General features: G+C 39.2%; 1 protein-coding gene across 4 annotated transcripts; it reads left to right on the top strand.

Moving 5' to 3' along the window:
• The first annotated feature begins 2,228 nt into the window (after window positions 1-2,228).
• Window positions 2,229-14,004, top strand: acvrl1 (activin A receptor like type 1). 4 transcript variants are annotated; one of them, XM_034877022.1, is made up of 10 exons: window positions 2,367-2,816; window positions 7,041-7,112; window positions 8,024-8,260; window positions 9,437-9,648; window positions 9,735-9,834; window positions 9,921-10,067; window positions 10,170-10,445; window positions 11,213-11,410; window positions 12,184-12,314; window positions 12,935-14,003. In XM_034877022.1, exons 1-10 carry the CDS (start codon window positions 2,789-2,791, stop codon window positions 13,079-13,081), a joined length of 1,548 nt encoding a protein of 515 aa, XP_034732913.1. In that variant the 5' UTR covers window positions 2,367-2,788; the 3' UTR covers window positions 13,082-14,003. The 4 variants fall into 4 exon arrangements, with proteins under 4 accessions (XP_034732911.1, XP_034732910.1, XP_034732912.1 ...); XM_034877020.1 differs by having other exon boundaries at window positions 2,229-2,816; window positions 9,443-9,648; window positions 9,921-10,445; window positions 12,935-14,004; XM_034877019.1 differs by having other exon boundaries at window positions 2,352-2,816; window positions 9,921-10,445.
• Window positions 14,005-14,731: the final 727 nt, after the last annotated feature.

The following is a 14,731-nucleotide window of genomic DNA, read 5'->3' as shown; positions in this document are numbered from 1 at the left end:
AATTCAATTCTGAGGTTATTTATTTTAAAGTGGAAGCAAAAGACACAGAAAGCTCAGGTTCTTCTTCTTCTTCATGATGTGTGAGACAGATGAAAATGTATTTGGAATAAATTCACTGAGCTTTTCAAGTGAGTTTGTTTTTTTTCACTGCACTTTACCTCTGATTTGGTGATCTGAAAGAATCACAATATTGTCCATTAGTGTGGTTACAGGATATATTACACATTTGTTGATGTACAGTAACTGAAATAATAATACATTTTAAAGGCACTGCTCTTACATGTACACATCCCTCTGAAACATTTTCCTATTTTATGACGTTTATAATTTATTGACACGCAGAAATGTAAAATTTTCTTAACAGGCATGCTTGTGACGGATGAGCTTTATGTAAGGCGCGTTACCTTGGTTACTCTCTCCTAATAAAGTTACTTTGAGCTTCTTAAAGAAACCTACAATGCGCTCTCTGGAGGGGCTTGGGGTGGCCTTGAACCCTTGTATGTAATCTTTTAATCCAATGTGCAGTATCATTACATAACACTAGCTTTTATTGGTGGTAACCAAAGACCATATATTCAGAATTGGAAACCAAAGTCAAAATGGCTACTTTGATGTCTTCAAAAATATTGAATGGAATTATTTCTATCAATTTTGTGTAAAGATTCAAAGTTTCATAGAATAAATGAAAATGAAGCTAGAACGGGTCTACAAATGTCTCACATAATATTTTTTGTGTTCTGGCTCACCTCCTCTTCCCAGACGGGAACTTGGTTTTCTTGAGGTCAGCGCTAACATAAATATCTATCTAGCCTTTAGCCCTGTCTATGTCTTAGACTGTAAACACATACTCATATAGTATCAAACTGTGAAACACAAATATGACTAACTCACACTGTGAAACACAAATATGACTAACTCACAGTATAAAAGGCCTGTTGAAGCAATATATTTCCTCTACTCTAGTAGGCTAGATTATACAATTGAGGATTTTTAATGTAAAACCATAAGGGAATAAGAACAGATGGTTCTTTGAAACACAGAGATTTAGAAAAGAAAAACAAGTACTGTTTTTAAAAACAACAATTTGCTATTTTTTTCCAACATGACAACTGATGTGAGAGCTTCCAGCTGTTTCTTTAACCGCAAGCCAAAAATTGAGAGATAACAGCCTGAGAACAAGGGGGGGGGGGATTTATATTACAGACATGAAGACATCTCTCTCAGGCTCTGCTGAATGAAGTGTTTTCAGACAACTGAGTCTATCTGACATCCAAGAGACAAATGTATTTGACCATTAGGAGACATTTTGACTGCCACAACTGCCGTAACAGAAAGGCACTTGAGTACTGTTGTGTTTTCTTTAATTTGAAGAGATATAAGCTTTACAATACTCACTAAATATATTACAAACAGATTAGTAGTATAAAGTAGTTTAAGAAATTAATTAATCTTAAAATCCCACTCCACTCATAAATGTGTTGTGCTTATTGTTATACTTTTCAATGGATTTTTTGTTTTCACTTTGCAGAATGGTGCAGTTTCGAGACTGTCCTCTGCCGAAAAACGACCCCAGAACTTGTGGACCGTAACTTGTTTTTTCAAGATGCATGTCCGACTCATTTTTACTTTGATAGTGGCCGTAGTAATTATGATGTAGCAAAGCAAGGAGGCAAGATGACTAAGTGTAAGAACGCCAATGTAGGCAAAAGAAAGTGAGATCCAAAAACACACCTGCAACTACTGCTTTTGGCCATAGGTGCTGACAAAGAGAATGAAACGGAGATCTTCGCGATTGTATTGTAGGCCTAATGGTAATTTTTAACAAGGTAATAAAAAATGTTTGTGGGAAAAGAAAATGTATCAGACACTTATCATTATTCCAAGCAAAGAATTTTCATATGAAAATAAAAATAAATAAAAAATGTCTGGAGGGGATCTTTAAGTTCATCACTGTTGCTAAAATACATGGTAAAGCCTCCAGCGAACCCTGAATTTGAAAAAAAATAAAAAAAAATAAAAAGGATTATGGATTAAAATGGAAGGCACAAAGTGGGTTAAATGGGCTAGTTATTGCTTTACACAGAAATGTAATTAGGCTATATAGTGGGGTATTTGAAGCAGATTCCTGTCGGTGAAGTGCAGACAGCAATCCACAGGGGGGAAAGGAAAATGAGAGGTTTAGCAAGGAACAGGAAAACCGCTATGAGAACACATTCCAGGCTCCAGACCCTGTACGGGACAATAAGGGGTGGGACAAAGCTGTGTATACTAGCCTACTTTAAAATCTGTAATCTAGCCTTTAGATCAGAACTAATAGACAACAACAACAAAAGCATCCTACTTACTGGGAGTTGACTTGCAGAGAGCTTTCGCTTGTGAGATTCTCACAGCGGAAAGAGTCTGGTCTGGTTCCAAACCGACGACGATGTTGTCGGTTTATCAGCGCAGATTTGGACCGAGATGAGATAGCCTACAGACCACTTTTTCTCGTCTTGCCAGGACACCGCCCTTTTTTTATATTTCACTTCTATCACATGTAGACTAAAGTATCACTTTTTGTCAAAACAAGTGGTCAGTTTTCATTTTTGTAGCAAAGAGGAAGAACTGCGAACCAGAAACGGCGGGTTGTTTGCCACCGAAGCAGGAAAGGATGTGAACATCTGCAAGTGAGCCGTTTAAACGAAACTTCAAACGATTTACTCCACTCTTGAAATGGAGCAAGTTGTTAATTTTAAATAATCTACTTTGGACTTGAACTACTTTGGGGGGACACTTTGCTAACTTTGATATGGGAGATGCGTCTGTCAAGTTAAAAGGCGAGTAGAACACAGGTAGGCTGATGGTGTAAAACCTCATTTTCTCTTCATGTTGGTGTTTCACGCTGTGCTGTGATTTCTAACCATCTTACGATGCTAATTTCAGCTAACGGCAACGCTAATAAGTCTACCTTGGCAGCGCCATACACGTGTCTCCAGATGTGAACAGGACAGGTGTCAAGAAGTGTCCTACTTGTCCCAAAGACAACTGAACAGCAGTATATTATGTTCTTAAAGCCATCTCCTGTGATGCAGTCAGTATAGTGGTGGAAAGCACTTTAAAGTAGCCTTTATTTAACTAATACTTGTAATGTTGAGGTATTTTTATGAGTTGGCCTAGGCTATATCCACCTGATAATCTGTTCCACTTCCGTTACATTTTAGAAGCAAATATTAAAGTAGCAAGATTTAAAGTTATTAAAAATAGCTCCTCCTCAACCAGTTACATAATTGAACTGCTGCCTATATAATTAATAATCATTAAATGATATAATACATGTTATAATAAAACAGTGACAGGGGTCATTTCTGGTGCATAATGGCTACTTTTGATACCACAAGCACATTTGGTCATGGTATGAATGGGGAGCTTATTTGTAATGGAATGCGTTTTACGTTGTTTAATGGCTACTTTTGTCTAAATCCTTACTGCACCACTGACCTGTACTTTGTGGCAAGATCCTTTCAAAACATTTTGGAGTGTAAAGTTCACATCTCTTGAACCGTGCAGGTTGTGGCGACATTGGTCTTTTAGACTTGAATAGCTGTATTCCCCCCACGCACACACACACACACACACACACACCTAGGAGAGACATTTGCCCTTTGCGTTTATAGGTTATGATAAAAGTCCGGTGGGTGCTGTAGTTGGTCCATGACATGAGGTGTGTGTCACTCATTCTCATTCCCACATCTACATATATTTCTCTTTTTTTCATTTCTTCTACAAAGTACTTTGCAGCAAACACCAATTTGTGTGCATAGTATGTCTGAGGTATATATGGGCTTTTCTTTCCCAGACATGCATTCATCATAGGTATGCATGTGAGAGCATGCAGACAGCAACTGAGTCATAAAGTCTGCCAAGCCTTGCTTTGTTCGTGAAATGAAGATACAATCAGTCTGTCGCTGTAACTAGCAGACAGTTGCAAGAGGATTTTACCACTTAAAGCACAGAGATACACGTGTGGCTGTGTCATTAAAACTAACTGTGTGTGATGTAGTCTTGCCATTTAAACCACAAAATAGAAGCTTTTACAGTAACACTGTTGAAAGTTACTTTTTAGAGACAGTTATAGGGCTTTTTGGTGTGATGAGGCCCAGTGGAGGGGCTTTTGGAACCACTATAACCACAAAGTCATCCAGATGGAATGAGAGATTTGCCTTCCAGAGTTAAAGCTCTGTAGATGAGAGGAAGAGATGACAATGGATCTTTTCCCTTTGGGTCAAGAGGGTGTAGGGTTGGACAGAATGGAGAGAAACTGGAGAGACCTCAGAGAGGAAGTATGCTGGAGTCTAAAGTCAGGCTGCCTACGATGGAGGGCGTGATTACTGCTTTATCTTATTACAGCATGATAAAAATGATAGCTAGAGAAATAAGAAACAGTCTTGCTCCTCCTCTGGGAATAAGTTCATTCTGTGGGTGGATTTGTGTTTAGACTAAGCCTCCACAGGACCCACAGATAAACCACCACTGACATGTAGGCTGCATGACACAGGAAGTGTCTTATTTCTGTTCTAAAGCGTCTCTGACAGTGGTTTCATATTTTGTGCTGGAGCCTCACAGCTAACAGGAAGGTCTAAACATAGTTTGTCAGACATTTTTATCAGATGTCTCATGTAAAACGGAATGAAAAAACAAAAACAGGTAAAACATTATTGGAACTTGAAAAGCAGACACCAAGGGTCTGATCAGAAAAAAATACAGATATTCAAGTATATCTTTTAACTCCTCAGTGACATTTGAAACGACTTAATGAAAGGTGAAGGTGATGGCTTCCTGTAGTTTGTACTTCAATATATCTGTAGATGCTTCAGAACTAAAGGAGGGTAACTGTTTGAAATATGTCTTATGTTTGCTTTATGTATTTATGTATTGTGTACATCATTTTTCAAAGAAGCAAATTATGGCTCTCTTTTTTATTGACCTCTTGAGATTCACAAAATAATACTTGAGAACATGGGTTTACCCTTTCCCTTTATCTGTGGCTCTCATTGCTGCACTGAAATGTATGTTCCTACTATATTTGATGATAAAGCATGCTGTGCTGTTCACTTGCAGCGAGCAATGGCAAATCTAAAATAATGTCTATTTAGAAAGCATACTTAAATTTTACTATAAATATAATACACAAGAAGTATTACATTTAAGATGTAATGTGGGACAGTAATCCCACATTACATATATAACAGTATTGTGTAAAAAGAAAAAATTGAATATAAACTTTTATATAATTTCATATTGCTGAAGCCAGAGGGATTTATTCATTTGGTCTATTTTACCAGAGTATAGCAGTTGCATTGACATTTTTCCAACTGTAACTGATCCAATGAATGACACAGTACAACCCTAAAGCATACAGTACTATAGGTTTTCCTCAAGTAAAGAATGATTGTCACCCACATTACCTCAACCTCACGAATTTTCAGAACAGTGTCTGCTCTTAACTGACATTAGACTGGGTAGTTTTGTGATGTCTTCACAACATAAATCTCTGCCCTCAGGGTAAGAAAACGTATTGGTCTACAGGTAATCAATGTGACCTGTTGTTTTCCTTGGAATATTGTTTGCACATGTGGTCTTAGAAGATACTTAAAGTGCATTCACAATGTATTTCTATTAAGACATTTAAAACCATGTGTTGTTCTGTGTGCCACCAGTGACATCTTAAAGTACCAGTTGTAGGCAGCAGCTGTCTTGTAAACAAACATCTTGTATCCTTTTTGAACTGTGGGCAGCCTCTATGGCACACCGCCCAATTGGGCCTATCTATCTCAGTCTATCCAATTGCACACATATTAGATTTATTATAAGCCCCACCCACCTCAGAGGTTACAGGACCGACCTTAGGCCCTGCATATAATACAAATTGCAAGAATGATATCCTCCTCACACTCTCACATTGATGGTTAAAGAAACTGCCAGCGGACCCTGGGAAACCACAGTCTGTTAAACTTCTAAATCTCATCTCTCTTCTCTCAAACAACAGCCTTTCCAAAATACATGCTTTTTAGATGATAGACATACTGTAGCTAAACAGATACATTGTATGCTTATGTTTGTAAGTTATTTAATGTTCCCAAAAAAAAATCACCATTTTCATTTCCTTGGTAGCAAGTAGATTGCGACATTACAAAAAGGAATTGAAATTAAATCGAAAGGTTATTGTCTAAATTGTGCACAGAACATAGAAACATTTAAGAGGCCTTTAGGAAACATGTGCATTCCATTACCTACTTCATTTTTGGCACGGTGTATGTAGCGATATAATAATAATGTAGGCTCTGTTACAGTAGTTACAGTGATTTAAACTACAATTTGGTTACTTTTTCTTAATGTTTTAAGTTGAATTTAACACATCTAAGCTTACCTGGGTGTCAAGTAACAGACTATAGTGTGCTTCAGCTGTGAGAAAGGCAGAGTTGTGTATGATGGCACTTCTTCTTGCGTGACCCTCTGCAGTTCAGCCCAAAACAATGTGCAGACCTGAGTCTCGCCAGCCAGCCGGGTGGGGCCACTCTATGGCAGGAAGCGTAGCCATCAATATTTACTCTGCGCAGTCCAGTTGAAGAGTCGACAGGCCTGGAGCCTGGGTAGCGCAGCGTCACACGCAGTCTCAGCACACAGTCACAAACACTCTGATGTGCTGTTACAGCCTCCTTCCCCTAAGCCCCTTTTTCCCACTCAATGCAATTACAACACAGGCAGACAGGCTGGGCCCTTGGACTATTGTTTTTGACCTCATAGCTTCCTCTGCCAAAGAGTCCGGGCTAAAACCACTGCTTAGCTCCTCATAGAGGCTATTAAGTTACATAATGTAAATTCAGGTCACATAACAGTTAAAATGTCAGTTCCTTATTTTTTCCTAATGCACCAAATTAAATCTCTGATTTCTTATTATGGCAGTTTCTAACAAAGAGACAATACTTCACTAACTCTACATTAATTCTATTATCAACATTTGATTGTGTGAACTGTTATTCATGTGTGTTCCTGTTTCACAGATATGGAAAGCTCTTCTCTACTGACAGTGGTGCTAGTTGGGGCATTTCTGTGGACCTCTGCTATTCATGCAGGTGAGCTAATGATGTTCACTGTTGAAAAGAGCCTTCCGTTCCATTCAATTAAAGCTCCATTGAAGAAAACTTTAGACATGGATCACATTACTTTATTATGAAAAGGTCACTAATGCGGCAGAGGAGTCAGTATGCAGCTTTTAGTTCTTTGTGTGAGCAGGAGAAACATAGACTGTATGGTTTCAGTCTCATGGCTCTCACCAATAATCCAGTGTAAAACAATAGGCAGCTGTTTCAAGCAAAAATAGGCAGAGTGTACTGTACACTACCTACCTGGCTTGAAATGCAGAGTAAATGAGTGACTGGTGAAGACAGTCAAATATCAACTCAGGTAATGGTGGACAAATAAAGGCTCAGGAATATTGGTTTTAGGTGTCAGGTGGTCAGGCAACTCACAGTCATTCTGCCACCTAGTGGTCAGAAATTGTGTAATGCAGATTTAACCTGTTTCATAATTTGTGAAGGAGGGGTTCTTGCTTTTCCACTCCTTTTGTAGATTAAATGTACTTTCTGTAGAGTGTTGTTTCAAACAGAACTGTGTTCATAAGAATGCCTCTGCTGCAGGTCTTTGTGCTTTTCCATTTTCTTCTATGTACACACGCTATGTGTAGACATCATGCTAACTGCCATCTCACTGTACCACCAGTCTCTTCTGTGTCAGGACAGGGTGTTGGAATAAAGACAATATCCAAGTGTAAATTTACACAAGATACAAACACTCACCGTGGACTCTTACACTTTTCATCTTCTTTAAATGATCTGATCCATAACTGCATGATTTGTGTGTTTGGCCTTGCTCTTCTTTTACATTTCCCAGATCAACCAACAGTCGTAGGTTTCTCAATTTGCTATTGACATGTTAGACTTGCCTTTTTGTCAACACTGTCTGTGTGCTCTTCCTTGTGCTTCAGATTCCAAAGACAATGCAAGGCTGCTATGTACATGCGAAAATGAGAAAGGCACATGCATGAATGGAACTTGCAGAGGATACATCTGCTTCTACTCCTGGGTTGACGGCACTGAGGAGAGGGGCTGTTTCTACAAAGTGAACTCCATGGAGCAGTGCTCCAGCAAAGTGGAGACCTTGTTTATGCAGTGCTGCCGAGAGAATCTGTGCAACGCCTTCACCACTCCCCCACCAAACATTAGTCAGTAACAAAAATATATTTTTTTAACATTGTAACATCATCATTAATCTGACCACTGTGGAATGGAGTCTCTTAGTTTAGTGTTATTAAGTCTTCTCTGTCACAGTATAGTGCACATCCTGCATTACTTTGAATGAATGGGATTCACAGCTTCCCTCTAGATCAGGGGTCTTCAAAAACGTTTAAGCCAAGGACCCCTTAACTGAAAAAGAGATGGCGCGGGGACCCCCTACTACATATTGTATGAAATGAAGTTGCATATTAAACTGGGCCTACAATAAAATGTAGGATGGATTAATGCATACATACCTTTACATATGTACCTTTACATACCTTATTAGTGCATTTTAAACTATTAAAATAATATATAAAGCTTTATTGCAGACACAGGTCCATATTGCACATCATACCGTATAAAAAGTATTAAAAAAGAGATTCAAACATAAATAATAATTCCATATTCGCCTGTAGGCTATACAGCCTATTGCACCAATGTTGTCTTAATCTAGAAGTGTGTCTATAACAGCTTTTTAGAGGACTGACTAGGGCTTCAATAATACGTTACTCTGACTTGACCAGACGACACATAAAACTAAACATTAGTTGTCTTAAGAGTGCCTTAAAGGTTGGGACTCTAGTGGACACAAACAACTGACTGGCATAATTGTCAGCATGATTTTATAAGTTACACATACATGTGGCATAGTGAATTCTCAGCTAATACTGTCTCTGTGGATGGCTACCTTAGTGACTACTTTACCTATAGGCCAGTAAGATAGGGGATTTAGATTTTCTAATAATAATTTGGGCTCATGTTTAATTGTTTTTTATTCAAACTTTCAAAGATTAACAATAAAATAGAGCCCCCCTGCAGTGACTCTGAGAAACCCCAAGGGGTGCTGGACCCCCTGTTGAAGATTCCTGCTCTAGATAGTAACAAGTTCCCCCTTGTGGTCAGTTTAAGCAAATAGATACTGTGTGGCTTTCCTTTTTTTGGACTGATGACACACTGAATGTCATGTTACTAACGTGTTTAACTTCAATCAAAGATCATTCAAAACCTCTCCTCCTCAATGTTCTGAAATGTTCTCAACGAAAATGTGTGTGTGTGTGTGTGTGTGTGTGTGTGTGTGTGTGTGTGCGCGCGCGCGCGCCTGAATGGGTGTGTGTATCCGTATGGAGAACCGACAACCACTCCCCCAGAGCTCAGTCGTCCAGAGCTGTGGATCACGTTGTCTTTGCTGCTTTTAATCACAACTGTCAGCATGTGTGGTCTGGTGCTGTTCCTGCGCTTCCGACGTACACATGGCAGATTGAGAAATGATGTCCATGGTGACCCGGATGCCACCATGCTCAAGGTTCCTGATGGAGATGACCCCACATATGGCGTAAGAAACCTAAAGCAAAATTCCATCAAAAGATGTTCAAGTTTTTGAATGCTCACATTTGGTCTACCTCTGTGTCTCTGTCTCAGGACATCTTTGATGAATTTTGTACATCAGGGAGTGGGACAGGGTTGCCCTATCTGGTCCAAAGGACTATGGCCAGACAAATCTCACTTGTCCAGTGTGTCGGTCAGTCTCCTTCACCACTGCTGCTCTTCTGTGCCCGGTTTTGTTTATTACTTTGCAGACATGTAATTGTATCACTCTGTTTCCAGGTAAAGGCAGGTATGGAGAGGTGTGGAGGGGAACTTGGATGGGGGAGAGTGTGGCTGTCAAGATCTTTTCCTCTAGGGATGAGCAATCCTGGTTCAGAGAGACAGAGATCTACAATACTGTACAGCTGAGACATGACAACATACTAGGTATGGCAGCAGATTCAAGTTCAAAGTATGTTTACTGTGAAAATAAAGATGCGGTGTCAAAAAGAAAGACATTGAAATTGTTAAATTCTATTCTGGCTTTAGGTTTTATAGCCTCCGACATGACATCCAAGAATTCTAGCACCCAGCTGTGGCTCGTCACCCACTTTCATGAGCTGGGTTCGCTCTACGACTTCCTGCAGTGCAACAGCTTGGAGCCTGAGAGCTGCCTCAGGATGTGCCTGTCTGTGGCTTGTGGCCTGGTCCATCTTCACACTGAGATTGTCAGCTCACAGGAAAAGCCAGCTATCGCCCACCGAGACCTGAAAAGCCGAAACATTCTGGTAAAGCGGAACGGACAGTGCTGCATCGCTGACCTAGGTGAGGGTTGTGTAGAAGCAAGGACAGCAAAATCACAATTAATCCACTCAACCAGGGATCTTCAACGTTTCTTAGGCCAAGGACCCCTTAACTGAAAGAGAGATGGAGCAGGGACCCCCTACTACATATAGATAGATAGATAGATAGATGTTTATTGATCCCAAGAAAAATGGGAAATTCCGGTCTTACAGCAGCAAAATCAGTCACAAAGCACAGAATATAAATATAAATGAAATACTAAAAAAAATATAATGTATAAGATGAAGTTGCATAATAAACGGGGTCTAAAATCACGTGTAGGGCGGCCTGAAGCCTTTATACATGCCTTCGTTGCATAGAATCATAAGCTATTAAAATAGCCTTATAATTGTTGGAGTGGTTCAGAAATCATGTTTATAAGTTTTATGATGTTTTTACGTTTAATACATGTGGCACAGTGAATCCTTAGGATTAAATGTATCTGTGGATTGCCTTAGTGACCACCTAGGCCAGTAAAAGTGGGGATTTATATTATCTTATAATATGTTTGGATTCATGGTAAGACTTCTGAAATTTGTTGCCCCCATTCACTCTGCAGACCCCCTAGGGCTCTCGGACCCCCTATTAAAGATCCCGAACATAGGCTTCTAGTTATGTATTTTCAACTTGCTGATAATTAGGATTAATGCAGTGAGACAAAACAGCGGTTTCATGCTGATTTCAACAGTTCTGTAATTTACTATATATTAAAAGGTTACATCGGTTCTCTGTGCCTACTTTCTCGTCAGGTTTGGCTGTGATACACTCTCAGTCTCATGACTACATTGATGTGGGCAACAACCCTCGCGTGGGGACCAAGCGCTACATGGCCCCGGAAGTGCTGGATGAGACTATTCGTATGGACGTCTTTGAGTCCTACAAGCAGACTGACATCTGGGCCTTGGGCCTGGTCTTCTGGGAAATTTGCCGCAGGACCATTGTCAATGGTAAGAAGAACTGTCATTTGCAGAGATTTAGCTGTTCAAACTTCAGGAAGAAAATGGTGGACAGTATATTTATATATCAATGTGTTTTCTCTGTCATGTCTGTCTAGCTCTGTATACATAAGAGGCAGTCAGTTCTATGTCTCTCAGCACTCCACTGTTTTTCTAGTCTGTGTCTTTGTCTACTATCCTCTCCCATGATTAGCAATGCAGTAATTATAAACAGTCTTATCTGGTGTCAGCACTCACTTATACATAGTCCAGATGCCTGTTCATACAATTTGTAGCCCATGCACACACATGGGCACAAACACACTAAGTCCAGATGTGAACACACACAGATATACACACGCACATACATACACACACTCAGCAGACCTTCAGAACTCGTCCCAGTGTAGTCGCCAGGGAATTGATATCTTTATCCCAGCACTTTTGTTTAGTCAAACATACTTTACAAAACTCCCACCACAGACTATCTCAATTTACAAGTGTGCTATTTCAGGCCTTGCGTGAAGAGAGATGTGTGTTCTGAAAATGTATAAGAAGGTAAAATTAGGGGTTTAACGGCTATCTACTCATGAGGTTGATAATGAGGTTTCCTACAATATGATGATATCTGAATATACACACATACATTACATGGTATTACTGTACAGTACACACACTAAATCCCACAACCAAGATTGTTGTCTTAACTGTTTGGTGGTTGTTATTCTGCTAAACTGGGGAAGAAACTGCATATTGAGTCTTTTTTCTCTTTTGAATTGTTTTAGGAATTGTGGAAGAGTACTGCCCACCCTTCTTTGACATGGTGCCCTTAGATCCCAGCTTTGAGGAGATGAAGAAGGTGGTGTGTGTGGACCAGCAAAAGCCCAGTCTGCACAACAGGCTCCATTCCCACCCTGTAGGCCAACTGATGACATACGCGCACACACACACACACACACACACAATGCAGTGCAATTGCAATTATATTTTCCAAGACCACATCATTCTCCGCACAGGTTTCACACCATTTCCAACTTTTAGCACAAACATATTTTCAAATTTACACTGTCATGTCAGATAAACAGGCATGCAAGCAAACACATAACAATACAAACTTGATGATGTACAACTCACATAATCAATAGCAGTGGTTCTCAAACTTTTTCACATCAAGGACACCTAAACTGACACAATTTTGGCCACGGGCCCCCATCTGATAAGACTTTGTCCCAGGATCCCCTACCTGATAGAATTTTTGCTTTTAGATGTGTGTTTTTTTACAGAAAGTGAATGAAACTCATGAGCAAAATAGTCACAATCTGGCATTGTGTTACTTATGGAGGAAATTATAGTGAAAATAAATGATTCGCCTTTTTGTTGGAACTTAAAAAAGGGGAACTCCTTCAAGAACACTGGCGATCCCCGGACCCCACTTTGAGAACCACTGCTCTATAGGAGACATAATAATGGTGACACAAATATTTCATTCTACTGCGATGGCCAGCTGGTGATTTCCATTTGTCTCTGTGTGTCAAGATCCTGTCGGCCATTGCGAAGATCATGAAGGAGTGTTGGTACCAGAGCCCACCAGCCCGCCTCACAGCTCTGCGAGTGAGGAAGACACTCTCCAAACTGGACCATGACAGTGACTTCAGCATTGAGAAACTCAAGCAGGACATCTAGACCCGAGCAACAGGATGAAATGGGGACAAACAATTGAAAACGCCAGAAGGGATTATGCATCACATTCCAACAGCCCAAGGTGCAAATCATTAGTATATTTTGTGCTCATGGCTCACACAGTCACTGCATTCTATTAAAACCATATGACTTGGAGCAGTGGTGTCTAGACTGGTGTCTAGAAGGCCGTTATTTTTTGCGTAGCCTAATTTTAATCTGCCGTATTTCTGGTGCCCAACCGAAAGATCCCAAAAAGAAAACTAGTTCAAGTTATATTTCTTTATGTTCAGCTAATGCAAAGCAGAATAAATAAAACCAAAGAATGTATAGCCTGTTCTAAAAACACAGGGTTTTATTCATAATTGTCTGAATTGTCATGACAGAAAGGAAATTCTGGCATAGCACAATTACTCATCATCTTATCGAGAAGAGGAGGAGGGTGGAATTCTGAACTTTCTCTCATTTACAGGGAGATTTCACAAATGGATTTTTCCAAAAAATTACCAAAGAAAGCTTGGAGGCTTTGGTGTTTTTTTTTTTACCATGAATACAGGAAATATGTAAGTTATAACATGTTCATACCCAAGCACATTACCTGTTGTGTAAGCATATTTAACTTATATAAAATGAGCCTTCATTATCTGCACACAGACACAATGAGGTATTTAGTTGTACATATTCTAACAGCATTGAAACTGTGAAACAAATATCACCATTGGAATTATTGTACATATATTTTTTATAGGGGTATTATTTTCCATTATTCAACAATGAGACACATTTTATATTAAGAAAATTATGACACAACATTTTTTAAGGATTTTCTTACATTTCTGTACTATCACCATTACTATGGTCTGTATAGGAATTCACAAACAGACATGTTATATTGTATATGTTGAATAAAGGATTGTATTTTTGAACAGTTTGCACGCTGCTTCTTCTTGCAAGTCTCTCATTGACCAGTAGAGGTCATCAGATAACTGACAAACTGATCCCTGTTGATCACAGTAGTGCAGCATTCCTCGGAAAATTAAGGAGTTATCAGTATTGCGATTGGGTTTTCATTTTCTTAAAATTATTAAACAAAAGTTTAGAGACCAATATTTCATCACAACATTGAATTATATTTAACAGTTGGCAATCAATGTCAGGGGAAAGTAGGGGATTCAATATTTGCCGACGTGTCACTTGCATGAAATGTAAGATAACATGTTCCCATTTTCTGTCAGTCAGACTGACATCACATAGTGAGATGCTAAACTAGAAAATATAAATAGGTTTATGTAAGATAAGCCTGACTGAATAGGGACTTAATGGGACATGAAAAAAAACATTAAAAGATGTATATGTTTATTTTACTGCATTAGTCTTAGTAAGTTTTAAAGTGATATTCTGTAAACAGTAAAAAATACTAACAACCTTTCATTTAGTCATTTTACTGTAAAACAAAAATGCAAATATCAGGATTTCCTAACTAAAAACTATTTAGAAAGGACAGAAATATCTGTTCTCAAAATCAAAAACTACTTGTTACTTACTGTGTGTGTGTGTGTGTGTGTGTGTGTGTGTGTGTGTGTGTGTGTGTGTGTGTGTGTGTGCGTGTGCGTGTGCGTGTGCTTGTGCGTGTGCGTGTGCATGCATGCATGTGTT

The sequence above is a fragment of the Etheostoma cragini genome, chromosome 7 (genome assembly GCF_013103735.1).
Source record: "Etheostoma cragini isolate CJK2018 chromosome 7, CSU_Ecrag_1.0, whole genome shotgun sequence".
NCBI lineage: Eukaryota > Metazoa > Chordata > Actinopteri > Perciformes > Percidae > Etheostoma > Etheostoma cragini.
This window is presented reverse-complemented; position numbering and strand designations above follow the sequence as displayed.